We start from the raw sequence: 27,588 nt of genomic DNA, 5'->3' as shown, positions 1-27,588 counted from the left end.
TAAGATAATTAGGGGAAACATAATGGGTTATAATATGTTAATATTTTGTGAAGGCATCAAACTTGCAGTTACTTATACTTGTAACTGGATTTAATAAATCTATGTAAAATACTTTATTTGAATATGAACACATATGTTCTGTACACACAGAACACTGGTGTAATCTGCAATGTCCTGCAGATGCTTGATACTCGAAAGTGTTTAGGCCCCAAGAATAAAGAAATGGACCATAAGACCATAAAATGAATTCTTTTCAGCTTAAGTTTGAATAAATTTACTTGAATTGAATACATTTACATATACATACACAAAATGTTTCTCTACAAACATGTAAGGAGTCCCAAAATATCCTGTTTAATCTTGTTACTCTTCGTGCGTAAATTACGCAAACTTCTCTTCGGCTGAATTCCTCAAACATTGCGTTGAACCCTTTACATATATAAAATAAATAAATAAAATAAAACTCCCGTCATGAAATAAAACTGTGAAAAAGAACTCAACTTCCTGCACATCTGAAAGCAAACAGCTGCTCAGCATATCGATGAACACGGGAAAGACAAAACGCCTCAACACGAGTGTCAATTAAGAAAATCCACGGAGCGTTAAGAAGATAAAACACGTCTGCGCGGTGGAGAGCCTGCGTGTAAATGATGCCTTTCCTCATCATCCACGTTTGAGCTGAAACGTGAACTTGTTTGACATGTTCTAAGACGGCCCATCTCTCTGATGAAGGAGGGCCTCTGACTTGAACATGTACAAGTTATCTGCTGCGCACAGGACCTCCCCAAAAGTTTAGGCATATAAAAGCCAAGTTAACTCATTTGTTTAGGCAGTAGGGAGTTTCTGCTAGGGTCTGGATTGGAGTTACACACAGACCGGACCCTACCGTGTATGAGTGGTGTCTGAGGAGATAGAGGATTCCCCTTTTCCGCAAAGAATCTACATGTCTAATATTTAGACATGTTCAGCTTTGTGGATATTCGGTTAGCGCTTTTGCTCAGCGCAACAGTGCTTTTGGCGAGAGGTCAAGGCGAGGATGATAGTAAGTATCACTTTCAAACATTGATTTGAGTTGTTTTTGGAGCGTTGGCACCCTCAGGATGTGGATAGCCAGCAAAGGATGCTGAGCAGTTTGCTGGTGCTGATCGTCCTCTGCGGGATACCCGACTCCAGTGGGCAGACATGGTGAAAGTTGTTACACAGTGAGGCGCTTTGGTGGTTTCTTTGGAGACTTGGAAGCGAGTAGGAATTTATAGACTGGATTTTTTCCATTATTGACTGCTCCTTTCACTGGCATGCAGATACATGCTCAGTGTGCGTCCTCCTGCTGGAGTGCAAACCTGAAGGGAGCAGCTGCATTGTGTCTGATGCGCAGTGACAGGACAATGGTTCCATGAGATCTGAAGCAAATTTAGATAGGCGAATGAGTCTGATAAAACAAATCGTTTATATCTGTTTTGTCTGGAAAGCAGTCTTCTCTAGTTTTATAAGTTTGCGTTCTAGCTGATAAGCATGCGTCAAAGCCTGTAAGACTTGATCTTTAATCAACAGTTCACCAAAAACGCATCAAGAGAGAGCAGACAGAATTAATTTTGGTAATCAAGTGTGAGAAATTACTGTTTCAGTTGAAAAGGCAAAACTTCATGTCTAATGTCTAAGAAGCACACCGAATTAAACGTTTTTTCAGGCTGTGTAAAACTGGACACGGTTACCTGAAAAAAAGCGAGAATGGAAAAATCGCTTAAGTCTGACGTCGACCGTTAAAAACGCCAGTCTAGACGTCAATTAATCACCAAAGCAGCCTGGGCGCGGAAGGTGGTTTTTTTGCAGGGTAACAGCGCCGCTTTGTGGCAAATACTGGAACTGTGCATTCATCCTCCCATTTCTCTGGCCCAACCTCATATCCACTGCCTGACATCTGCGTAGGCCCCACGAAAGTTTCCGTTCAGCGTTATAATCAAATGTTTCAGGAGGGAACATCTACATAGGACAGTTGGACAAGACCATTACTACCCCTTATCTCTCTGCAGCCAGAATTTCTATATTTGACAGGCTCAAATTATATGTAGTTCCTGTAGATGTGCCTGGATGTTAGACTTTATTACATGCTCCTTTCCTGATCACACATCAGTCACCAAACACACAGTTTTCTAAGGTCAATAACAGCCCACAGTTTTTATATAAAATATGCCAGCTTTGTGTTTGTGTTATTTAGAGTCTGGTCTACGTGGTACTAGCTCCCTTGATCTCTTATATGAATTTGATACAGTCTTTAAGCAAAAGCCCATCCACCATAATGTACACCTGTGCAGGTGTAGCAATTCCAAACTATCCAATCTAAACACAAATTAGTTGTACTAACTTCTAGAACTTATGTTCTCATCACATTATCGCCTAACTCATTGTGATTTTCTTGTCTCAGGAACATTTGGCAGCTGCACATTAGATGGACAGTTGTACAACGACAAGGATGTATGGAAACCAGAACCCTGCCAGATCTGCGTCTGCGACAGCGGAACCGTCATGTGCGACGAGGTGATCTGTGAGGACACATCCGACTGCGCCGATCCCATTATTCCAGACGGAGAGTGCTGCCCTATCTGCCCTGATGGTACTGCTCACCAATTCCGAGCTTTATTTAGCTTTTTGGCACCACCCACTTTCCCTTTTGCTCCATCTTTGACCAGCCATGGCTTTCTGCCCTCAAAAGGACTCAATGCCCTTGGCCTTCCTGCCTGCCTATCTGCCTGCTTGTTTAAGGATTTTTCATTCAGAACCGAATCATTTTGGATTACGTTTTGATCCCTAAATTTTTAAATGTGAATTCTTTTAACAATGGATTATCCCTGCTCTTTGGCAAAGTTTGGCAATGATTATATAATTTCCCATTCAGTCCACATATGCAGTGAAAGTAGAGGGTTCTGCTGAACTTATACCTACTTTCCTATTTTTTCCACTGCAAAACTTACTTAGCAGTAACGTTTTAGATTGGGTTGGAGTTGATAATTATGAGAAATCCAGCATTTCATGGATGATTCAGCCTTCACTCACAAGTAACTACAGACAACTTATTGCTTACAGTTACCCATCACTTTCGCCTTTTCCATTATCTTTAAATATGAATAAATGTGTCTCCTATGAACATTAAAGAGGTGCTGACATTTTTTTTCTGTTTGTTTCCAGGTCAAGATTATCCTGAGGTACCTTTCCCTTTTGATGATGATTATTTTTATTAGTCTTATTATTATTATATCTAATTATGTTGTATATGAATTAGCATAACTCCAGTTTTCTGTCTGTCCATAGCCAACTTCCGAAGGACCCATTGGCCCCAAGGGAGACCCGGTAGGTGCTGCATTATTTAAATTATTAAAAACATTCATACTATTGAAGACATCTTCTGTTTGTCTGTCAGTACAAGTGACAGATAAGTTTTTTACATACATATATATATATATATATATATATATATATATATATATATATATATATATATATATATATATATATATATATATATATATATATATATGGCCATTTGTCTGTTTAAAACTGACAAAGGGTCTGTTATCTCTTTCAGAAATATGGTTTTCTTCTGAAATCTGTTGAAACAAAGATGGTTGTTTTTTGCTGTTCTCACGAGACATAATAATATTTTATTCAGCTTTAGTTCCAAATCTTTTGAATCACCATAATTGGTGCATAACAGGTGGCTGGTTGTGTTTGTTTTTAGAAGGAGGATGTTTTGTTTCCTATATTCTTGTCTAGCTAAAAATGTCAAAATAGACACAATCACTATGCATCAGCTAAGTGAGCCCTCACAAACTGATTTGATGAACTGATTTTCTGATGAAGCTGCTTGTTACTGATGACCTTTGATAATTAGGTCAGAAGGTCAAAAGGTCATTGCAAACTTCACAAGTGATTAAAGACAAATTGGAGGAGGAGGAGAAACATTAGGGCCAACTTTGAAGCTTTTTTAAGTACTTAAAACTACATCTGCATCACTTCTTTATATTGTAAGATCCTTTATATTTGCTATTAAGCTTTGTGAAATTAAGAAAAATAATTGAAATAACTAGCCCTGAATATTGCTAATTAATCTTTTTCCCCCAGGGTCCTCCTGGTTATCCTGGCGGTAATGGAATCCCTGGCGATCCTGGCCCACCTGGCCCCCCTGGCCCCCCTGGCCTTGGCGGAGTAAGTATCATCGCATCAGAACATCCAAGACAGGGACTGAGTTTTGTTGATGACAAATGAGACCCATCTCATTTTCCATGTTACTTCTGCTATCTGGCATGGATTGTCTTCAGTTCTATACTGAACGCCAATTTAATAATCAAGGTGCTGAAGATTTCACTTCAAAGCTGGGACAGTTCCTCCATGTGTATTTCAGCACTGAGAGTACTGACAGCTCCCTTCTCCTCACATTAATGTCTCAAAGTGAAGAGTGCTCGAAGTTTATCTAGTGACCTGAACTGATACATAAAAGGATTCTTACTATTTTAAAATCTCCATGTTTGAATAGATCACATTGATTTCCATACAGAACATCCTATTCCTACCTTAGAAAACGAGTCTTTACACTATAGGGTGTGTGTTAGCAAGTGACTATGTAACATACAACAGTGACCTAACAGTAGGGGGGAAGATGGTGTGCTGTGCAAAGTTTTTCATGCTCTTCTATTGTCTTCCACTACAGTAACTGTACCTTGAGGTGTTTGGTGATTAACTCTTTGTGTGCTCCTCCCACAGAACTTCTCTCCTCAATATTCTGACCCCTCAAAATCTAGTGGCCCACCTGTTCCTGGCCCAATAGTAAGTAGGTTTTATCTCTCTCAAAATACCCTCATTTGATAATTATGTATAGGTGCAAGTATTTATTGGCTTCTTCTCTGCCTTCGTCAATAGGGTCCTATGGGTCCCCGTGGTCCTCCTGGATCTTCCGGCCCCCCTGTAAGTATTTCTCTATTAAATAAATGGTAGTCCAAGTATTCCATGCATTTGTAAAACCATGCAATTACAATAGGCCAGAGATTTCTTCCCTACATGTTTTCTTGCTTTAGATGTAAAACAGGAAAATGAATACTTTAAAGAAGCTATTACACTGAAATGTTTCTCTCGTTGTCCCTCAGGGTCCTCAGGGTTTCACTGGACCTCCTGGAGAGCCTGGTGAGCCCGGAGCTTCTGTGAGTATACATGACGTTCTACTAAACCTCTACCTTCCCTTGTTTTGTCTGTGCCTTTTTCCAGTTCGAGCTAGTGTAAAAGTTGGTTGTGAACCCCAGAAAGTCTTTAGACAGAATACTTCCTGTATTCATTCTACTTCCTGTTTTAATCACTGACCTACTGACACAAATCACTTTTTTCATGCCAACCAATTCCCTGTGCTGTACCTAGAGCAGCACAGAGCATATTCAGACACTTGCTTAAAATAGTCAGCAGTGTGTTTTGCTAATCCAGTAATTTATTGGTGTTTTTAGGGTCCAATGGGTTCTCGTGGTCCTGCTGGTCCCCCTGGAAAGAATGGAGATGATGTAAGTGATCTATTGAGAATTTTATTTCATGTCTATGCTTGTTTGCTGGGACACTTCATACAGAAATGTCATGCCTAGCTAACTGGGACACATAACTAATATTGGTTCACTTAAAATAGTGAATATGCTATTCTTTTAAATGTGTTGAGGTCTGTAATTGCTTTTGTTGATTGTTTGTTTGCACGAGCTTACTTCATATTCCTCATCGCGTCTCTGTGTGTTTACAACAGGGTGAGGCTGGCAAACCTGGACGCCCCGGTGAGCGCGGAGCTGCTGGACCTCAGGTGAGTGGTTCCCACTAGGGCAAAGGTCAGGAGATGGTAGGCCAAAAATGAAACCTAAACTGAGAAAAGCTGTTATTCAGCATGTATGTAGGGGCAAACAAGTTGTTGTGAAATATATTCATTTCCACATATTTATCCATTATGTTTAGTTTTCCAGGCCTCATTGTGCTACCTTCCAAATGCAGTCGAAGTTATTCACATCGTTCTTCTTTTTCTCATCTAGGGTGCTCGTGGATTCCCTGGCACCCCTGGACTTCCAGGCATCAAGGGACACAGAGTGAGTCTGAATAGTAATAAAAAGAAAAAAAAATCACTTTTAAACAGTTATGAGTGGTGATTGAGTTTAAAATGCTCGCTAATTTTCTTTGTAGGGCTTCAGCGGTCTAGATGGAGCCAAGGGAGACTCTGGACCTGCTGGCCCTAAGGTAAGATTTCACAATGATTGCATTTCATTGTGAAATGATATTAATCTGCATCTTTATAAAACCACAATTTAAAGCTGATCTCTTGTCTTTTTCCTGTATTTGTTTACAGGGAGAGCCTGGCGCTTCTGGTGAGAATGGTATCCCCGGTGCCATGGTATGTTTTTGCTCCCATTAATCAAGTTGTTGACATATGAATCATTTTAAGGATTAAACACTGTTTTGTAATAACAGTTCAGATTAGATGCAGCACTGCCATTTTTTCCAACGCATATCTTCAAAAACTAGGCCAAACCTTCTTGTGACCTTGGTTTGTTTTTGTCTTTTCTAGGGTGCTCGTGGTCTTCCCGGAGAGAGAGGCCGCCCTGGAGCTCCCGGCCCTGCTGTAAGCACTTTTCCTCTCCTTAGTCACTTATTAAAAGACCCATAATTACTACTGAAAAACAACACAAAAGCTGGGAGATTGTTGTGTTCTTCTCTCATGTTTCGTGTCTTACTATTGGTTGGATCTGAAAATATTTGATGTAATCTCTTCTCTCCTCTGCAGGGTGCTCGTGGTAATGATGGCAACACCGGTCCTGCTGGTCCTCCTGTAAGTACTGAATTTTGCATTGTTCATTTCAAATTCATTCGAGACTATAATTTAGATCTGTCCACAAAATGCTTTAGTAAGAGATTCATACCATAAACGAAGGGATTCTTCCTCAGCTTTCCAATCAATTTATTACAATGTTTGTGGCTCAGCATTGTGTCTTAATATGCTCTATATTAAATTTCAGGGACCTACTGGATCTGCTGGCCCCTCTGGATTCCCTGGCGGTGCTGGTGCTAAGGTAAGTCACCCAAAAGAGTTCAAGAGTACATATGATATCATAATAGCTTTCCTGATTGACCTTTATATTTATAACCATTAGATAATGTTGACAGTAAAGCTCTCTCAAGTCTAATCTCAAAATTTAGGTAGCCAAGGAAAGCTTTGGAGAACCATGACAATATTTTAGCTTATTATCCCCTTAATCCCTCACTAGGTGTCTCATCAACTCCCCAAGTATTAGTAGCTTATTAGTAGAACATTACAGGGACTCTGTGTGATTATGCCTTGTTTGGACTTAAAATGAGCAAACTTCCTGGTAAGAATTGTGTAGAAGCTACATACATCTAACTCAAGAAACACAGAATTTCCCAAAATGAGAAATTTGTGTCCAATGTCATGCATCTCTCCTTTCCCATGAGAAAGGTCTCGGCTTAACCCACTTCAATCTTTTCTTACACATCTGGTCTGTAAAGCTCTTTGAATGCCTAAAGCTTCTTGGCACTGGTCAGATTTCACCCTCAGGCCATTTGAATTACAATATACTCCAAGGTTAGCATGGATTGTAGCCTATTACCCAAGCAGTAAAATTGCTAATAGCGTATTTAGCCTAATACTGTATACTTCAGGTGAACAGTCTAACCACCAGATGGCATCAGTAGGCTTCTAATGGCGCCTCTCCTTCCTGATGCCATTACCGAAGGAGCTATTTTAAATATCCTGTAACTTTCACCTACTATGATGTCACAAATTCCTGATTTATTTTAGGAATAAAGAGGAGGAGAATAAAAAAACAGTCATGATGACAGAACAATCATGCAGTTTGAAGTTTCTTTCTAGATAAATCACTTTAGGATTATTGTGGGGACAGTTATGTCTCTAAAAACACACATTATTTGTGCTCAAATTCCTTCATAAATAATATTGTTAGGTGCATGTGTTACGCTCAAAATACATTTTATTTTCCACTTGTATAGCTAAGAGCAATACACCATAGCTTTGATAGAAAATTGCCTGTCTTTTGAGTGATATTTAGTGTGTATATAATATTTAATCTTTAAATTATGTTTCTGATGTTCAGTGTGGTCTCCTTCTCCTTTATCAGAGCACAGACATAATATTGGCGGTGCAGATTTATGAAATATTTTTGTCTTTGTGCACAGGGAGAGACTGGTGCTCCAGGAGGCCGTGGATCTGAGGGACCCCAGGGAGCACGTGGTGAGCCTGGTAACCCCGGACCTGCTGGACCCGCTGGACCTGCTGTGAGTAGATGCTCAACTTACACATACCATCATGTCTATCTCAGATGTTATAATAAAAAAACACTGAACAATTTCAACATTTTATATTATTCCTCTTTTAACAGGGTGCTCCTGGATCTGATGGTTCCGCTGGCTCTAAGGGTGCTCCTGTAAGTATCATTTACAATGATTACATTTATTCCATTTCAGTCCTGCACATGAAGTGTGCTTACACCCCACATTTTCCATCTGTAGGGTGCTGCTGGTATTGCTGGTGCTCCTGGCTTCCCCGGTAGTCGTGGTCCTGCTGGAGCTCAGGGAGCTGTTGGTTCTCCTGGCCCTAAGGGTAACAATGTGCGTTGGCAATTGATTTAGTGTTTTTTAATGTTTTTGTCAGTATTTTATAGATCCTAGATTACCTGATAGCTAAATAAAATGTGTATGCTTCTGCCAACAGGGTGACCCTGGTCCCTCTGGTCCTAAGGGAGAGCCTGGTGCCAAGGGAGAGCCTGTAAGTTTCAAAATACAATGATCCTGAACAGTTTCCACTGCATCTTGCCAAGATAATAAATTCATGCTTGGTTTAATGAAATTTCCTTTCTTTTGCAGGGACCCGCTGGAGTTCAGGGACTTGCTGGCCCCTCTGGTGAGGAGGGAAAGAGAGGAGCTCGTGGAGAGCCTGGTGGTGCTGGACCCCGTGGACCCCCTGGAGAGCGTGTATGTTTGTCCCTCTTTATCTTCGACCATGTGAAATTGTGTGCCTTATGGAAAACAGCATTAAAATAGCCAACACTCTCACCATCACTCATTATGTTTTAATTGAAAATGTCCATGTTGAAACCCTTTGATTTCTTTTTCTACAAAGTGTTCTGAAATTGCAGTGTGCTAAATTCCCACGGGGATTCATCTTAGTAGTTGGAGCCCAGCACCTACTTCCCTTTTAATGACTTGGTCGGTGTCTCTGTTCTTCCATTAGGGTGCCCCTGGTGCTCGTGGTTTCCCTGGTGCTGATGGAGGTGCTGGTGGCAAGGTGAGTTAGTCAACTAAAATCACTTAGCCACCTTACTCCAACTTATTCAAACCTATCAGAATAGCTAAACAAGCCATTACTGATCATTTAAGTCATAAATTGTATCCAGTATCACAGCTTCTAGATCTTTTATTAACTTATATTACAGGGTGCCCCAGGTGAGCGTGGTTCCCCTGGCCCAATGGGAGCTCAGGGAGTCACTGGTGAGTCTGGAAGCCCTGGTGCTCCTGGTGCCCCTGGACTGAAGGTTAGCACGACGATGTACTTCTTCAAATGCAACATTTCTGTGATGTTTTGGTCATGAATTTTACACATTAACTGTTCTCCTCAGGGTATGACTGGTAGCCCTGGAAGCCCTGGACCTGATGGCAAAGCTGGACCTGCTGTAAGTATTGAGCATCAAATAAACATATGTTATATGTTACATCACTCTTAGAACTTCGTTTTTTGTTTTGTTTTTTTTATATCTAGGGTTCTCCTGGACAAGATGGTCGCTCTGGACCTCCTGGCCCCGGTGGATCCAGAGGACAGCCTGGAGTTATGGGATTCCCCGGACCCAAGGGAGCTTCTGTGAGTTTACAGAGCTTTTCTGCTCATTGTCTTTCCAGATGTCATGGATGTGATTTTTCTTTTTAGCCCATAGAAATTAGTTTAAATAGAAATAATAGAGCAGAATTTCCCCATGTGGCAGATATAAATATGCACTTATTTCTTTTTACTAGGGTGATGGTGGTAAACCTGGTGAGAGAGGTGCAACTGGACCTGCTGGCGCTGTTGTAAGTAATTATACTTTTCCCACTTAAACAGTCACTTAAAACAAGTTCCACCATTAAAGACTGTATATATTAATATAATAGTGGAAACAGAGTGTAACAGTCGAGCATTTGGCTGTTTTTAATCACAGGGTGCTCCAGGCAAAGACGGTGATGTTGGTGCTCCTGGACCTTCTGGCCCCGGTGTATGTATCTTATCTGCATTATTAAACAGAAATTATGTTTGCATAGCATTTGAGTAGTTTGATGTATCAGAGGACAGAAGCCATAGTTGTATCTTTTATGTGGCTGACATGGATGCTTATGGTGAATCAGAGTTTGCATTGTATCATTTTGTTCTCGTCTTTTTGTTTAGGGACCTGCTGGAGAGAAAGGAGAGCAGGGACCCGCTGGACCTCCTGGATTCCAGGTGGGCTTTAGACATTATTCCAACAGCCACAGCACTCTCATATCTATTGTTGTGTTATAACGTCAGTTGATAACCCTAAAACATTGTACCTTTCATCCCTGTGCAGGGACTTCCTGGACCCCAAGGTTCTACTGGTGAGACTGGCAAGCCTGGTGAGCAGGTATGTAGTCAGTTACAAAGGACACACTAGAACCAGCTTTCCCCCCTTCTGTCTTCATGTTGACACAGTAAGTCAGACGTCATAACCCTCTCCCTTCTCCTTCTTTTATTCAGGGTGCTCCTGGTGAGGCAGGACCTTCTGGCCCATTTGGACCAAGAGTGAGTATCCCCTCTGTTGCAGAAGCAAAACATTTTCAGCTCCTGTGGTAGACATCAACTTACTGGCAAAACATTTTGTGGCTGATGAGTTCCTTCTTTCCTTCAGGGTGACAGAGGATTCCCTGGTGAGCGTGGTGGAATTGGCATTGCTGGCCCAACCGGACCCCGTGGTGCTCCTGGACCCGCTGGTAACGATGGACCTAAGGTAGGTCAGAAAAACGTCTAAACGATGAAGAAACTTTACTGATTTGGCATTTGAGATTCCTTTTTTTTTCTTGCTGTGTGTCAAATCCAGTCCATTTTTTGAAATGGCACAGAAATAAAATTGAAAAATCTACCTGATGTCAAGTTGTAAACCACCAAAAACTAAACACATATTTACTCAGGTATGTTTCTACTCCCAGCTTTTCTCAGAAAACAAGGAGAGCAAACTATTCAGTATTTCTGCCCTTTGTTTTTAAGTTCTTCTTTTATAGTATAAACCAGCCTGCCTGGACATTTAAACGACACATTCATTAAAAATCAGATGTTCAGAGTGGATATGGCACCAAGAATAATCATATTTATATAAAGACTTAAAAGTAGCAAGCAAGTTATTTATGTTGCAAAGGAACTGTCAGGTTTTCAGTTCAGAAATGTTTGTCACAGTCCTATTTATTTGCATTTTAAAGATAGAGGACACATTTTTCAACCCAGACCTCACCTGGATCGCATATAAAAATGATCAAGTGTTTGTAGCTGCTGTGCAACACTATTAAACCATCACAAAACTCATATGTTAAAAACACACTCCTGTATATCGTAGATTAGTTTGCAGGTCTGTTTTTATCACTACATATTTGATTGGTAGATCCTTATGCAGGGTTCCTGTTGCAGCCCCAATCTTCTCCTGGGATTAAACTAGGGATCTTTTGCCTGTTAGGTAAAGGTGTAACCCGCCACACTATAAAGCCAATAGATTTTACCTCCTCTGTACTTGTAAAAAGGTAATTTTAGCATTTTGTATGTATATTCTTTCATTTCAAGAATAAACAATAATATATTTAGAGCATATAGAGCAAGCTTTCTGCTTCAACATGTTGTCATTAGTCTATGGCTTCACATGCTTAAGGTTTAAAGAAACTGCTAAACATAAATGTGTACAAGCAAAACAGTAGCAGTAAAGGTGTTTTTTTCATCCACAGGTGACTTTGTGGACAATTTATATTTGCTTTTATGACAGAAACAACCTGAGCTTCAGATTCAACAGAGAGCAATATCAGAGATCCAGAAAAACACATTAACACCCATCACCTGGTGGTAATCAGCCTGTAATGTCACGCCTGTAAAGATAATTCTTCACTTTAGTTTTGCAGGTTTGAGTGCAAAACTAATTAACCCATGAGTTAGAGAAACTAGAAAATGCTGCAAAACAACAAATGTCTCAAGACTAAAATCACTGGGCATTGGTGCAAATAACTAAAATAAGATTTAGGACCAGCAAAATTCTCCTTTTCTTAAACTCATTGTGCTTATCATAACAGAAACAAATCTACCAACATGGTTCATTTGTTGAGCTCCAGTGACCTGTATTAGCTGGATAACAATGTGAGTCTTCCTGTTTTTGTGTGTACCCAGGGAGAGCCTGGTGCTGCCGGTGCCCCCGGTGGTTTGGGATCCCCCGGTATGCAGGGAATGCCTGGTGAACGTGGAGCCGCTGGTCTCCCCGGTGCCAGAGGAGAGAATGTGAGTATCACACCAATCCCATTTGTATAAAGAAAAAGGCGTGCACAGTTCGATTTTCTCATCATTAAATTTTTTTAAGCTCAGTGAAGATAAAATATCTTATGTATTATACCTGTTATATCATGTGAAATCTTATATCATGTTTTCCCAATATTTAATAAAGATTTAATTACTCTAGAAATGTTGTAATGATTCAAATAACTGTAGCTGTGTAATTTTTATATCAACACAAGTAACTTTTTGTAACCTTTCTCTTTTTAGGGTGAGGCTGGTGGCAAGGGAGCTGATGGTGCCCCTGGCAAAGATGGCCCACGTGGTCTGACCGGTCCTATTGGAGTCCCCGGACCTCCCGGTGCTCAGGGTGAGAAGGTGAGATTGGACAAAAAATTGGTTTTGGCCTTCAAATATTAGCTGTTCGAGTTTAATAATTTTACAGGACCTTTTCTTCATTCAATTTTCATGTCTGGAGTGAAATTTGTTTGTAGTCTTACAACATTTTTACCCACACTTACAGTATGCATAAGTCAATGTCATAATTATATGAAACATGATGAATAGCATGCCACATTAATGCAATATTAAAAGATAATAAGACCAACCATGAGTTAAATAGAAATTCAGTGCTTTACTTAATTTTGGCTTTAATGTGGATTATCTGCAAGTGTCATTGATCATAACAAACGTGATTGGGATTAGCAACCAATGTGCCTACTGACCTCCTTTTTTCTCCTTCACCTCTGGTTTTAGGGTGAGCCTGGTGCTGTTGGAGTTGCTGGACCTAGTGGTCCTCGTGGTTCCCCTGTAAGTTCTTTTCTAAACTCAAAATCAGATTAAAACCTGGGGAAAAACAATCAAAATATTTATAACTCTGATATGCACATTATTATGACTGAATGACCTTTCTTTATTACTTCAACAGGGTGACCGTGGTGAGCACGGACCTCCTGGAGCTGCCGGATTTGCTGGACCTCCTGTAAGCCCCTTTTTTTTCACTAATTTAGATGCTTAAAAAAAAAGTCACATTTGTTGACTTTGGATAACATTTGAGACGCAAAAAAAGCCATGCATTGATGCATTTCTTCTTTTCATCTCCAACCTCAGGGTGCTGATGGTCAGCCTGGTGCTAAGGGCGAGAGTGGTGACAGTGGACCCAAGGGAGATGCTGGTCCTCCTGGACCTACCGGACCTGCTGGAGCTGCTGGTCCTCAGGTAGATTGACCTTCATTGTGATTTGTAGTATACATCTGGTGAATATATAGTAAATGGAATAGAATAAATGGAATAAAATGTTCTGGGGGGTTTTGCACCGTAGATTCATTATTGTGTTCATAAGAAATTGCATATACTGTTTACATAAACATTCATATTTTTCCTATTTTAATTAGCATTGTTGGTATTAGATGCCTCACTTGCAAATATTTCCGTCAACAGGGACCTGCTGGAGCTCCTGGACCCAAAGGTGCTCGTGGTAGTGTTGGTTCCCCTGTAAGTATTCATTCATATTTTTCTTTTGACACTCTGACTTACAAACTCAATGAGATTATTTGTAGTTACAGTTGCTTATGTGTTTTAAAGCTTCATTGATCACGTATTTGGTTTGGTTGTGTGTCTTGCTAGGGTGCTACTGGTTTCCCTGGACCTGCTGGAAGAGTTGGACCCCCTGGCCCTGCTGTGAGTTTCTGATCATTTTTAGTGCGATCTATCTATGTTATATTGGAACAGCAATCAGTGATTTTTATGTTACCATAACATTGTATGTTGTTTCCAGGGAGCTGCTGGAGCCCCTGGACCCGGAGGACCTACTGGCAAAGATGGAGCAAGGGGAGCTCGTGGTGAGACTGGCCCTGCTGGCCGCCCTGGTGAGGCTGGTGCTGCTGGACCCCCAGGACCTAGTGGCGAGAAAGGATCTGCTGGTTCTGATGGAGCCCCTGTAAGTCACTGTTACCCTTTTGGTCCATAATAGATATTCTATGTGTTTTTTGAAAGTCTAAAACATAACTAACCATTATTTCCTTATGTGCAGGGTGCCCCTGGTATCCCTGGACCCCAAGGTATTGCTGGACAGCGTGGTATTGTAGGTCTCCCTGGACAGCGTGGAGAGCGTGGTTTCGGTGGTCTGCCTGGACCATCTGTGAGTTTGTGTCTGAAATCCTTTATGTCTACTTATATAGGGGGTTCTGTGTAGGGGACAATACAGTGAGCTCAACCAGAAGATGAAAAAAAAAACTTAGACTACTTGGTTCATTTTCTTGAGTCTGTTAATTACATCACTTAAAACATGACAGATCAAAGTAACAGCATGCATTTGTTGTGATAAACACACATTATATATAATACACTTATCCAATTCAATTATTAGGTCAAATATATTTTGGAGTCTATATTGTCATGCTCTGCCCTTTTGACCTGTAACCTTCAGCATTTGTTTGGACACAACTTTTTGTAATGCATTGTCGAATACTGAGGCTAAAGGAATAATAACTAGTACTGCAAAGAGCAAACTCACTATGAAATATATAATTAGTAGCAAAGAAATTTGGACACATACAATGTTAAATAAACCATCCTTGTGTAAGGACATGGCAATATTACAATATTCCTTGGGAAATATTCCACAGTTTTCCTTTTGTCCATCTGACATCACACAGACTAAAGGTGAAAGACCAGCTAATATCTGATTTGATCACATTGGACATTTGGGTTCTCATATGCGTCTCTCTCTCTGGGTGGTGCTTAGAAAGGTTCAGCTCTGCAAAGAGCATCCACAGGAATCTAGAGGACTGACTTCTTATGCACTTTCTTTAGGGTGAGCCTGGAAAGCAGGGACCATCTGGACCTGTCGGTGAGCGCGGACCCCCTGGACCTGCTGGACCCCCTGGACTGTCTGGTCCAACTGGAGAGGCTGGCCGTGAGGTAAGAAGTCCCTTTTTTCTGTACTTTAACCATTAATTGGGCTAATCGGGCTACTCAGGTAGTACAATTAAAAATGCACTCACAATTCCCACAAATTCAGTTTCGCTGGCGAACATCTTTACTGCTTTACTTCCACAGGGATCTCCTGGTCATGATGGTGCACCTGGTCGTGATGGTCCTTCTGGCCCTAAGGTAACCCTATTTAACTTGGCTAATTTGATAATATTGACATGCATGAAACTATCTTCTCACTGGAAATGTGCACTCATAGGGAGACCGTGGTGAGACTGGCTTGGGTGGTCCCCCTGGACCTCCTGGTGCTCCTGGAGCTCCTGGAGGAGTTGGCCCCTCTGGCAAAACTGGTGACCGTGGAGAGAGTGTAAGTCCACTTTGTAGCTACCTTGAGCACATTTAAACAAAATGAACACACTTGTGATTTTTTCTGAATTCATATGTTCATATCTTTCTTTCCTTTAGGGTCCCTCTGGTCCTGCTGGTCCCTCTGGCCCTGCTGGTGCTCGTGGTCCTTCTGTACGTTTTTCATTGTATAATATGTATTATTAATATGAAACGTAAATTTTACATATTCAAGAAGACTGATTACTGTCTAATGATGAGATGGCATCTGGATCTTCTTTTTCTTTTATTCAGGGTCCAGCTGGTGCTAAGGGAGACAGAGGAGAGGCTGGTGAAGCTGGAGAGAGAGGCCACAAGGGACACAGAGGATTCACTGGTGCATCTGGTCTGCCCGGACCTTCTGTGAGTAACAGTTACCACATTAGCACTTTGGAAGAAATAAAAACTTTGTGCTGATAGCTGCATTTATCCTGTTACCCACAGCTGGATTTGCATTTAAGATTCAGGTGGATATTTACTGGAGTTTATTAAGGTCTTATAAACAGTTGCTAGTTACATCCATCATCAAGTTTTATAAAATACAACATTAATCAGTCTCACTTTTTAAAATTGACTTATGGACTTATTAAACTTGATTTTATCACATTTTCTATATTCTACTATATTTTGTTATACCATAGTTCATGTTAGCATCCTCATCTGTCTCTAGGGACCCCCTGGAGAGAGAGGCCCTGCTGGTGCTTCTGGACCCGCTGGACCTAGAGTAAGTACTACTGTTAACAGACACAAAACTTTCTTTATTTAAAGTTTTCCTTCAAATTTGTCAATCAGTTCAAGGCAAAAGGTGATCATTTGGTTTTCCTCCACAGGGACCTTCTGGATCAAACGGTGCCTCTGGTAAGGATGGTGTGAACGGTTTGCCTGGACCCATTGGACCTCCTGGACCTCGTGGTCGCAATGGAGAGATGGGACCTGCTGTAAGTTGAGCAATTATCATTACTTTATCCATATTCTTACACCTTCAGACAAGTTAAGCAACCCCTGGTGTCTCAAAACAGGGACCTCCTGGACCTCCCGGACCTGCTGGACCTCCTGGACCTCCCGGCAGTGGAATTGAGTTCATCAGCCAGCCTGTTCAGGAGAAGGCCCCTGATCCCCTGCGTGGTGGCCACTACCGCGCTGATGATCCTAATGTCATGCGCGATCGTGACATGGAGGTTGACACCACCCTTAAGACCCTGACACAGAAGGTTGAGAAGATCCGCAGCCCAGACGGTACCCAGAAGAGCCCAGCCCGCATGTGCCGTGATCTGAGGATGTGCCACCCTGAGTGGAAGAGCGGTGAGCGCAGATCAATTCTCTGACACAGCCTTTAGATAAAGTATAACACGAGGGTGAGCTCAGCGTGAGACTTTCTTTTTTTGATGTCCCTGTATTACAGGCATGTACTGGATTGATCCCAACCAGGGCTCTCCTCTGGATGCCGTCAAGGTCCACTGCAACATGGAGACTGGTGAGACTTGTGTCTACCCCAGCGAGTCCACCATCCCCATGAAGAACTGGTACCTCAGCAAGAACATCAGAGAGAAGAAGCACGTCTGGTTCAGCGAGTCCATGACCGGTGGATTCCAGGTGAGAAAACAGAGCAAATGAACAAACCTGGACAGTATTCATGCTTTACTATTAGGCCTGTGACACTATGCGTGCTTCTATTCTCTCCGTCACGCAGTTCCAGTATGGCAGCGATGGAGCTGATCTCGAGGATGTCAACATCCAGATGACTTTCATGCGCCTGATGTCTAACCAGGCCTCTCAGAACGTTACATACCACTGCAAGAACAGCATCGCCTACATGGATTCTGCCACCGGCAACCTGAAGAAGGCTCTGCTTCTCCAGGGATCCAACGACGTCGAGATCAGAGCGGAGGGCAACAGCCGCTTCACATACAGTGTCAGCGAGGATGGCTGCACGGTGAGTTTGCTCTCTCTTTGCCCCAGGGCTAAACTTACACAGGATCCAAGTATAAGAAAAGAGAAACTAATCTCTTACAATGTCTCCTTTCTGTTTCTCTCTACAGTCACACACTGGCACATGGGGCAAGACAGTCATTGACTACAAGACATCAAAAACATCCCGCCTGCCCATCATTGACATTGCTCCTATGGATGTTGGTGCACCTGATCAGGAATTTGGCGTCCAAGTTGGCCCTGTTTGCTTCTTGTAAAAATGAAAGAAATATGGACATGACATTGTTGTTTTTTTTTCTAGCAGTCATCTCTAAATCCTCTTTCTATGCATTCATTTGGCTGCCATTGGTCCACATGCTTAAAACCACTCTACTGAAGACAGTGTTTGTGTCTTTCCAATCATGAGAAGTTTTTTTTGGGACTGCTACTTCAAACGAAACCAACTACGAGGACACTTTAAAAAGAATCTTTTGTTTTCACTGGCAACAAGAAAATAATATATGCTTGTGTAAAATTTCCCCCCGGAGATTAAGACAAACAAAAAAAACAACAACCCAGATCTGCACATGCAATGAAACACAGGTGACTTTTGCCATTTTCTACCACTGCAGAAGGACATTGAAAACAACAAATGATATGTACCATTTTTCTGGTGTTAAATAAATTGTAAAAAGTGTGAAGTGTCTTCTTGTTCTAAATTAATGAGAAAAACACCTGAACGCTGAGCAGACAAAGCAAACACCAGCAAAAGAGCAAGACTAAAAAGCTCACCTTCATTGCAAAATCTAGATGGCTACCTCATAACAAGACATCACCCCCACTTTTTGCTATGTCACACACCACAAGTCTATTGGGGGAACACTAAAACCATTCAAAGGTGCTATTACCGATTCAATGAGGTCCAGCTAGTGGTGTTTGATGGTGAAACTCACACTGTCGTACTGGAATCATTGCCACTTAATGCCTGCAGAACCTTTGGTGCTACTAAATTGACTCCTTGTCTTGTTGTCTATGCAGTGCAATTGTTTTCTTCTTAAGTGTTGGTTTGATAACAGAGGTCCTCTGAAAAAGTGATCACTGCAATTGTATTGCATGCAAATATGTCTGGTTCAATATCATTTTCCCTGCCCATGTGTCAGTGTTGATCTTTCTGTCTGTTTGCCCCTGTGGAAAACTCCTCTTTACTAAAAAAACAAAAACCAAACAGCACACATCTCCCACCCTGTTGTTTATGTTGTTTGTTGATGTCTTTCTTGCGAAGGGTTTCTTAAAAAAGAATTTGAAGCAGACCCACTTTCATGGTTTAAAAGAGAGATTCTGTACTTATTTTGTACATGTATAATAAATCAAGATGTTTTTAATTATTTTGGGTGCTGAAATAAAGCATGTGAAGTGGTCTACTCAGTGGCAGAGTTTTCACTGTCCTGTTTTGCAACTGTTGTGAAACTGAGGTTTTAGAGAAGATAGCTCACGCTGAAGCTGTTTTTTGGGATTTTTTTAGAGAGCTAGGTCTCTGGCCGAGAGATACAGAAGCAATTTTGTCCATGTGTTTAGAAATCAACTGTTCCACAACAGTTGCACTGACTACTTTTTGTTAAGCAGCAGTGAAAACAAGGCCAATATACCAAACTCTAGCTTTTTTTTGTGCCTAAAAAAGTTATTGGCTCCTTAGCTAAATTTCTTAAGAAACCAAACCTAAAATACTGCAAAATGCAGTTTGAATTATCAGTGAAGCAGCCGTAGTTGTTTCCTTGTCACACTGAAAAACAAGGAGCTAACTTTGCAGAAATGAATGCTTGTCTCAGAAGAGAAAACGCCCATACCAAATGAAGATACACCACCAGCGACTCCTTCTGGATGTCTAATGCAACAACGGCTGCTTCCTGCAGGCAAAGCACAGAAGCAAACTGGAATGAAAATTACTGCTGCAGTGCACTGCAAAGCTGCTATTATTTGCAGGCTTCATAGGCTTTCATCCTGCAAAACCAGATAAAAGCTGCAACCCTTTAAGAAGAGGGTGAACCTCTTTTTGATCCAGCCATAAGTGATGAATGATCTGTAAACTGTTGAACTGATCTCCTCTTCATAGTTTGCTTTGTCACTAGACAATTTACTGGCAAAACTGATTAGTGGTTCATACTGTCACAGCCCAACTCACCGAATGTGACGAGGTGATGATGATGAGGATGATGAGGTGACTTAGAAAACAGATATTTATAGATAAAAACAACATCACTCGTGTAAAGCCGGTCAGGATAAGAAGCAAACAAAAGAAAGAAAACAAAACAAAATCATGCTGTGAATCAGAACATCACAGCTTACTTGCATAGCAGAGACAACCCACATGTATCTCTCTGCTCACGGCCACTTTGTTAGGGTTCAACTGCTCATTAACACAAATATCTAATCACCCAATCACTTGGCAGAAACTCACCGCATTTAGGACATGGTGAAATAAATCCCCTTCAACTCAAGCAGATTAGGTAAGAAAGGCTATTTCAGTGACTTTGAATGTGGCATGGTTGTTGGTGCCAGACTGGCTGGTTGGAGTATTTCAGAAACTGCTTATATGCTGGGATTTTCCCAGCTTTCCCAGGGTTTACAGAGAATGTTTAAAAAAGAGAAAGTGGTGAATGGCTGGACTGATTTTTGGTGATAGGAAGGCAACAATAGCTCAAATACTTGTTACAATCACGTTCAAAGAGCATATTTGAACAAGAAATATGTTGAACCTTGAGGCAGATGGGCTACAGCAGCAGAAGACCACACCAGGTGCCAATCTTGTCAGGTAAGAACAGGAAAGTGAAGCTACAATTAAAATGGAATCACCAGAATAGGTCAGTAGAAGAGTGGAAATATATCGCCTGGAATGAGCTCCATATCCAACTAATCACTGTTTAGATGCCAGAGCCCATCTGAGTATTGTTGGTGACCATGCTGATCCCGTTATGACCCCAGTGTCTTCCAGCAGGATATCACACACCATGTCACAGTTGCTCTGATCTCCTCAAACTGATTTCTTGAACATGACTTCATTGGTACTCAAACGGCCTCCACAGTTACCTGAACGTAATCCAAGAGAGCACCTTTGGGATGTAGACATTCACATCCTGGAAGTAAAGCCAACAAATCTGCAGCAACTGTGTGATGCTATCATGTTAACATGGATCCAAATCTCTGAGGAATATTTCCAGCACCTTGTTGAACCTATGCCATTAAGAATTGAGGCAGTTCTGAAGGCAAAAGGGACACCAAACCAGTATTATGAAGGTGTAACTAATAAAATGTCCAGTGAGTGTATACAAAACTATAGTAAGAAATAAGAATAAAAAAATATCCTGGTTTTTTTTTGTATATACAGCATACACACAGATCCAAATTAAACATACATTTGAGCTCATCTTTATCCTTTCTAGCTCCCTTAATGCTACAGCTGCTGATTCTCTAAAGCAAAGTGTAAACAAAGCATTTCTACTTTGAGCTCATAAAGCAGAGCATGCGTGCTGCAGGTGCTGAATGCCAACTTTCAAACCCTACCTCTGCCTGACATCTACTGCATGTACAACCTGTGTTTAAAAGCATATCTAAACTGAAGCTGTCCCTTCTTATTTTTTATTGTATTACCACTAAAGAAGGATAAGATGAATATAAAGAATGGATATTGAGCATCTTTCAGGTCAGTCATAGAACATGCCAGAGTAAGAACATGATTTTTTGCTGGAATATAATAATACGTGAATGAATAATAATTCATATAATATACATTTTTAGCAGCCTGGGTTAACCAAATCAAATGGATTTCTTCCAAAGTTTGTCCAACTAGTCATCACATACCCTTTAAGAAATTAATAAATATAAACAAAATATTTTATGAACCAAAGAAATATTGAATCCACAAAACATGCTTCAGTGTTTATAAAATGACCCATGTATTAGTTTACAACGTGCGACAATAATTAGTTTGATATACACAACATCTGAGCTATTAGTATACTATTCATTTACTTTAATGGAACCCAAACAGGAAGAAATTATAATATCCAAATGCAAATATAATCCACAAACTGTGTCTCAGAGAGGTTATTAATAATACTCCATGTGTTATATCTTATCCATCGCTGCTCTCACTTCCTGTAAACACACACAAAAAAATATTCTTAGAATAATCAGCAACACCGAGCAGAATCAATGCGGAGGAGAATCCTGTGAATGGGCTTACCTGGGCAGTGTGTCACTGTATGGATCTCTACCAAGAGAGTAAGAAAATAAATACAATTAAAAACTACTTTATTTATTATGATTTATTACAACTGTTGGAGAATAACTCATGCAACACAGCAGTAATAGTGACACTAACTTCACCAACAGCAGATGGCAGGTGTGATGAGATGTTAGTACTTATTCTTTATATGCTATACTCTCATAAACAAAATACTTCAGATTGTAAACTGCTGGTCATACAAACATATTTGAGTATGTAGATTTTCATTTGGTAATTTGTGACGGCTGTTTGGTTACAATTTCTATTGAAATGGTGTTGATTCATGGACACAAGAATGACTTTTGATGTAACTTATTATAAGCTTCCTTTGTTTTACAATACTGAGCAAAAGACTTGAGTCACCCCTCATATACATACAGTATGTATTGCTTCTGAGGAGGAAGATGTTTTTGTAAATATTTAAAGTGATCTTTTTGGAAATCTAGCAAAGAACTTACACATGACCTGAAAGAAACAGCAGGTTTGGGGATGCGTTTCAACAAGTGGTGTTTGCAAAATTGAAAGAACTGAGAAAATAGAAAAGTGCTGTCAAATTTCCACCCTGCGATACTATTTGGAAAATGACAGGAGAAGCATACCTGATCAGAACAACCCAGTGCATCATCAGAGCAACATTAGAGTGGTGTTACATTAGGTTCTTATTGTGTACCTAATAGACTGGCAGCTCAGTGCACATAACTGATAGGAATTAATGGGTGTGGTGCTTACTGTTGGGCCATGATGAGTGGGATGCTGTCAGACTGCAGCGGGGAGGCCCTGTCTCCAGTCCGGCTGTTAAACATGGGCAGTGTGGAGAGGGGTGGAGGCACCCCTCTGTTTCCAGCCATGGTCCTCAGCTCGTCAGTGTTCTCATGGATGGTGTAGTGGTGGTACAGCTGAATTCTGCAGCACACATCACATACAGATTTTTTTTTCTGCAAACTTGGAAATATTTTTGCTGCACTATATTTCAGATTCATTCTGTGAAATATCACTTATAATGCTGTCTTAGCTGACTGGTAGTAAAAAGTTAACCATCAGATCATGTTTTAAATTGAAAGACAACAATCAGGTTTCAAAATCTGTTATAAACAAAGTACTTACTGGTTTGTTCTTGCATTCCTTTTGCCACTATAGAAAAAGAGTAAAATATCCGTTTAATATTGGATCAATCAAAAGTCTAAATATGTTTAAATAGATTCCCATCCTTGGTGGAATTTATCCCACTTGGATGACTACATAAAATCCCAGTAGAGGGAAGAGGGAAAAATATAGTTTGGCATCCAAAGCCTTTATATATTTATTCAGAGATTAGATTTAAAATTAGATACATACATTCCTTCCCTTCTGCCAAACATGATGTAAGCCAGCAGCAGAAACAGGATGATGGCGAGGATCAGGGGCACAATCACTGTCACGATGTAGTCTGGGAAATAGTCTCTGTTTGGGGGAGACTCCAGAGGTTTGAAGTCCTCTCCAGCCTCCAAAATCCCTGAACCCATAGTGGGAGCAGGTGGCTTCGGCTTCATCTTTGTCAGATCAAACTGCAGGAGGAGGAAGAGCATTAAAATGAAGCACAGAGCAGCAGATGAGATAAACAGCTTTATGCTGTTTGCTTCTGCTTAGTAGTTAATGAGACAAAATGAAATAATCAATTGAGGCTTTGATCATATATATTTATATATATGTTCCTTCTTGGGTGTGCATCTTTTCTGGCCTCACCAGCTCCGTCTTGCACCAGGTGATACAGTTGCTTGGATTTATGCAGAAGTGGCATTCTCCAGGGACTTTGATTTTGGCCTCTTCCTTGCACTGCTTTTTGTTCTCCGGTGTCAGCACCCTCAGGAGACATTTGGAGAAATGCTCCTCTGACCCTACCTTCACATACACACTGTCACAAATCAAATTTGACTAAATATGCATTTTTTTCCAAAGCAAGTTCTGTTACAGCAGCAAACACGGTGCTAATAAAATACAACAAACTTAAGTAGTAGTACTAAAAAAAACATAATTTTAAATAAACCCAGTATGTATAAGAATGTACAGATCTAAGTTTACCCTTCAAAGTGCCCTGCAAGAGGGAGTGGAACTCTGCCACCACGATCGAGGGCGTTGGTGATGTTGATCATTTCCAGGGTCTCTGTGTCCCACAGCTTCTGCAAATCCTGCTTTATCTCATCCTGAACAGTAGAGGGCAGCACTTTTTCAATCTCTCTCAGCTTGATGAAGACTTCGACTTGATAGGGCAGAATCTTGTCTGTAAATACACCGGCGAGTTTCGACATTTGACACACCCTCATTCATTATAACTATTATTTTGGGACTTAAACGTAATGGGACGGATTCATCGCAAATACCTGGAACGACTTTGATTATGAGAAGGTGTCTGACTGTGTCATAGCTCCGCTGGTTGGTGGCATAAATCTGTCGGAATGAAATGTAATATTATTAAGATTATGACAGTTCATATGCATTCCAGGAGCACTTTTTGCAAAACTTGAATGTCCGCTTTTCCATTTGCTGTCAATTTCCCTTTAGCTGCTGTCTGCTCATTAGTGTATGAAAAACGTTTTTGCTTACAGTAACAAAAAGTATCTGTTTCAAAACCAATTCGTTATTATATATCTAGAGATATATTAATAATTTAAGACTTACACTAAAACGAAAATAAAGAAAATAAAGCGGTGAAGATTAGTTTAATATCTTACATTTTCTGCTGTATAGCTGCTTAATACTTTATGTTCACTGTTCTGTAAAAAGAAAAGCGAAAAAAAAACAAAAACAGGATGAACTGTTTAAACAAAAGCAAAAAATTAATGCACTTAAAAAATGGCGTGTAGTTTGTTACAATGGGAAAAGTTTTGAATCAGAATACAGCTGTGTTCTGTGTTTACACCAAAAATTTAGCATGTTTTCTAACTGAAATAAATTCTGTTTGGTTGAAACTAAAGTGTTACTTCTGACATTTGTATCTCTTCTTCTTCAAAGACAGCTTACTTCCTGAATTTTTAACGTTGGTTCAAAATAGCAGCTGAAGAGAAGAGGCCCAAGGCTTTTGTCTCTGGGGATTTGACAACAAATCCTGACAGCTGTTTTTGATAGCCGCATATTTTTCATATTTGTCTCCACTGTAGCTGCGCTGGAATGTTATCTTTGTTTGGCCTACCATCACGACAGAAGAATGTGCAAAAGTAAGGCCAGAGGTGAATGTTAGATGTGCAGCATGGAAGAATATTGTGCCAATGTTGGTGTAAATGATGATTTCACACCTCAATTATACTTTTTCCTGGAGACATTGGTGTGCCATACAAGAAGCCGTTGTCATAGGGGTTCCTTTGGGTGAAGCGCAACCACTCTGGGAGGTCTGGGAAATTCTGTTTGTTGCACTTAAATATTATGGGGTCGTTGTACAATATGCCTGATTTGCAAAACACAAAAAGAGCAGAGAAAAACAGCATTAACACATGTGGATGTCTTATCCTTTTAACTGAATTTAGATCATTCTGTCTCACCGTAGACTTTGCCCAAAGGTTCAAAGTCGTTCTGGAAAGTCTCTCTAAACAGTTCATGTGTAAAAAACTTCCCCACAGGAATGGTAACTTTGATGTCAGAACTGGCCTCAAACAAACTGGCAGAACACACTGTGTGGAAGTGTAAAAAACACACCAGACAGTTTATAAGAAGGGTCAAAAAAGGCAAACAAAACCTTAAATCTGACATTAAAAAATGACAACACACACATCCTGATGCTAGAATCCTACGCACAGTCCTTAAAAGCTGATATCAAGGGCGAGTGTTTTTACTAAATAACACAGAGTTGATAATTAATGTTGAGGAAGGTCAGCGAAAGTTGTTCTTTGATGAAGCTAAATAATTTTACGAGTGAACTTGCCTGTTAAAAAGAAGACCCAGCTCCCACAGCCTGCCATCTTGTTTTGGGTTTTGATTGACAGAACCAAGTGGAGAGGGGCTTGGTCACTGCAAAGGACATGTCAAAACTATTTTTGTCTCACTTACCTAATAACATCCGGAAGGGTGACTGTGAGTCTGTGAACAGTAGGCCTTCGAGGGATATTTATGTCCTTTTTGTTGATATACAGTCATATAAGTCATATACAGTCATTCATTTTTGCTCAGTACGTTCGCACATGTATCCATTTGCCTTTAGTAGTTAATATTTGCCTTATATTTCTCCACTAATATATTTAGGTCTCAAACACTGTTGTTGCAATAGTGCAATAGGCTAATGAAGCTTAGAGTGATTTTGCTACCTAATGTTTTAACACTTTAGGTATATTTATCAAAGTTTATTTTGTTTCTTTAATTTCAAAAAGTGTGTGATTAGATTTTCAATTCATATGAGGGCGATATGATTAATAAAAAAAATACCATTATTACCTTTCATTTTTTCTAGAAAATTTACACATTATTTTCTTACCGAGAAAATATATATAAATAAACTGAGTTTAATGCAAATTTAACTCAGCTCAGCTCGTTTTGGAATTTGAACCTTCTGATCAACCAGCATGTTACTGTGTGGAGTTTGGATGTTCATGCCTCTCCCTGTGGTTGCTCTGTCATAGACTAGCATCATATCCAGAGTGTACACCCCCTTTCACCCTCTATCAATTAGGATTGGTTTTACACCATGGGGCCAGTGGGCAGTTACATTTCCCAAGGGGGTCACATGAGAAACTGGGTGTGTTGTGGAGGTCCCTCACCAATGTGATAAAGAGGTAAAATTAATATAATTGACTTCAGCTTATTGGTGCTGCCCTCTAAACAGTCCCAGTTTCTCATGTGGCCCTTTGGGAAAATTAATTGCCCCCCTCTGCTCTAGACACCGCAAATGGAGAGAAAATTGATGAATTGATGTAATAAGGAGAGAGGACACTGGTATATAACTGAGTAACTTTAAAGCCACTTAATTGTGAATTCCTTTTTTTGAAGACCGTGTAAAACCTTTTAAAAAATATTTAAAAATGTTAGAAGAACGTAAAGGAAGGATTTTATGCTTAAAATGTTTACATAATGTCTTGAAGAGATTCCAACTGAAGCTGAACTAGGACATGGCTGTACTTTTGTGTAAAATACTATTTTTTTTTAAACCAAAAGTTGGTCAGTATATGCCTTACTTAACCAGGTAAAGCCCATGTTTTAGCATTCTTTTGCATGGGCATTTGCCTACACAGACCCTACGTGGAAGAGTATGCAATAAAAACAAACGAACAAAACAACAACAAAAGAGCACCCAGCTCATCATGGATCACGGATGGGGCTGTGCATAGGTTGCATTGCCAGGTATCCTGTGATTTCACAGATCTGTTGTTTGTGACACTGCCCCCTGGTGACAGTAAACAGCTACAATATGCAGGCGACGGTCTGCAAACGAACGGTCTGTGTGACACCAGTGACTGTTCTACAGTCATAATGTGACACTCATGCAAAAGCACGAAAAAGACATGAGTCATTAAGAACACGTTGTATTTGTAGGGTGGTAAAAGGCAAAGTCTCTCATGGGAAATAGGGGTTGGGTTAA

The 27,588-nt window shown here is 40.4% G+C and overlaps 2 protein-coding genes across 4 annotated transcripts; one reads left to right on the top strand and one right to left on the bottom strand.

The window, feature by feature from the left end:
- Nucleotides 1-827: 827 nt before the first annotated feature.
- col1a1b (collagen, type I, alpha 1b) lies at nt 828-19,192 on the top strand. The gene is made up of 51 exons (XM_086304196.1): nt 828-1,042; nt 2,423-2,611; nt 3,184-3,200; nt 3,307-3,345; nt 4,117-4,200; nt 4,756-4,818; nt 4,912-4,956; nt 5,136-5,189; nt 5,484-5,537; nt 5,768-5,821; nt 6,045-6,098; nt 6,193-6,246; nt 6,356-6,400; nt 6,575-6,628; nt 6,791-6,835; nt 7,023-7,076; nt 8,218-8,316; nt 8,421-8,465; nt 8,551-8,649; nt 8,753-8,806; nt 8,905-9,012; nt 9,272-9,325; nt 9,474-9,572; nt 9,657-9,710; nt 9,797-9,895; nt 10,048-10,101; nt 10,230-10,283; nt 10,454-10,507; nt 10,614-10,667; nt 10,781-10,825; nt 10,932-11,030; nt 12,443-12,550; nt 12,812-12,919; nt 13,298-13,351; nt 13,470-13,523; nt 13,652-13,759; nt 13,982-14,035; nt 14,168-14,221; nt 14,319-14,480; nt 14,574-14,681; nt 15,356-15,463; nt 15,602-15,655; nt 15,735-15,842; nt 15,941-15,994; nt 16,115-16,222; nt 16,530-16,583; nt 16,690-16,797; nt 16,879-17,161; nt 17,262-17,452; nt 17,550-17,792; nt 17,899-19,192. Exons 1-51 carry the CDS (start codon nt 961-963, stop codon nt 18,043-18,045), a joined length of 4,326 nt encoding a protein of 1,441 aa, XP_086160322.1. The 5' UTR covers nt 828-960; the 3' UTR covers nt 18,046-19,192.
- Nucleotides 19,193-21,652: 2,460 nt separating this feature from the next.
- sgca (sarcoglycan, alpha) lies at nt 21,653-25,994 on the bottom strand. Of its 3 annotated transcripts, XM_086304812.1 has the most exons (11): nt 25,942-25,994; nt 25,562-25,690; nt 25,319-25,467; nt 24,407-24,473; nt 24,108-24,306; nt 23,772-23,940; nt 23,385-23,593; nt 23,154-23,180; nt 22,779-22,952; nt 22,008-22,034; nt 21,653-21,919 (listed from the first exon to the last, which is right to left on the bottom strand). In XM_086304812.1, the coding sequence occupies exons 1-11, from the start codon at nt 25,976-25,978 to the stop codon at nt 21,913-21,915; spliced, it is 1,194 nt and encodes a 397-aa protein (XP_086160938.1). In that variant the 5' UTR covers nt 25,979-25,994; the 3' UTR covers nt 21,653-21,912. The 3 variants fall into 3 exon arrangements, with proteins under 3 accessions (XP_086160938.1, XP_086160939.1, XP_086160937.1); XM_086304813.1 differs by lacking the exon at nt 21,653-21,919 and having other exon boundaries at nt 22,004-22,034; XM_086304811.1 differs by lacking the exons at nt 21,653-21,919; nt 25,942-25,994 and having other exon boundaries at nt 22,004-22,034; nt 25,562-25,784.
- Between the last annotated feature and the right edge of the window lie 1,594 nt (nt 25,995-27,588).

This window comes from Aulonocara sp. 'chitande type north' Nkhata Bay, linkage group LG8 (genome assembly GCF_057382095.1).
Source record: "Aulonocara sp. 'chitande type north' Nkhata Bay isolate Kocher_YH1m ecotype deep benthic linkage group LG8, A_spYH_male_GT1.1, whole genome shotgun sequence".
NCBI lineage: Eukaryota > Metazoa > Chordata > Actinopteri > Cichliformes > Cichlidae > Aulonocara > Aulonocara sp. 'chitande type north' Nkhata Bay.
The sequence above is the reverse complement of the archived record's forward strand: the minus strand, read 5'-3'. Positions and strand labels throughout refer to the sequence as shown.

What these genes read in the sequence shown, in the direction of transcription:
- col1a1b (XM_086304196.1), top strand. Translation starts at nt 961, where the DNA reads ATGTTCAGCTTTGTGGATATTCGGTTAGCGCTTTTGCTCAGCGCAACA. An exon ending in CTGGTAACGATGGACCTAAG is followed by an intron (nt 11,031 to 12,442) that starts GTAGGTCAGAAA and finishes GTGTGTACCCAG; the next exon opens with GGAGAGCCTGGTGCTGCCGG. An exon ending in CCGGTGCCAGAGGAGAGAAT is followed by an intron (nt 12,551 to 12,811) that starts GTGAGTATCACA and finishes TTCTCTTTTTAG; the next exon opens with GGTGAGGCTGGTGGCAAGGG.
- sgca (XM_086304811.1), bottom strand. Translation starts at nt 25,769, where the DNA reads ATGTCAGATTTAAGGTTTTGTTTGCCTTTTTTGACCCTTCTTATAAAC. An exon ending in CAGGAAAAAGTATAATTGAG is followed by an intron (nt 24,474 to 25,318) that starts GTGTGAAATCAT and finishes TCATTCCGACAG; the next exon opens with ATTTATGCCACCAACCAGCG. An exon ending in AGGAATGCAAGAACAAACCA is followed by an intron (nt 22,953 to 23,153) that starts GTAAGTACTTTG and finishes TGTGTGCTGCAG; the next exon opens with AATTCAGCTGTACCACCACT.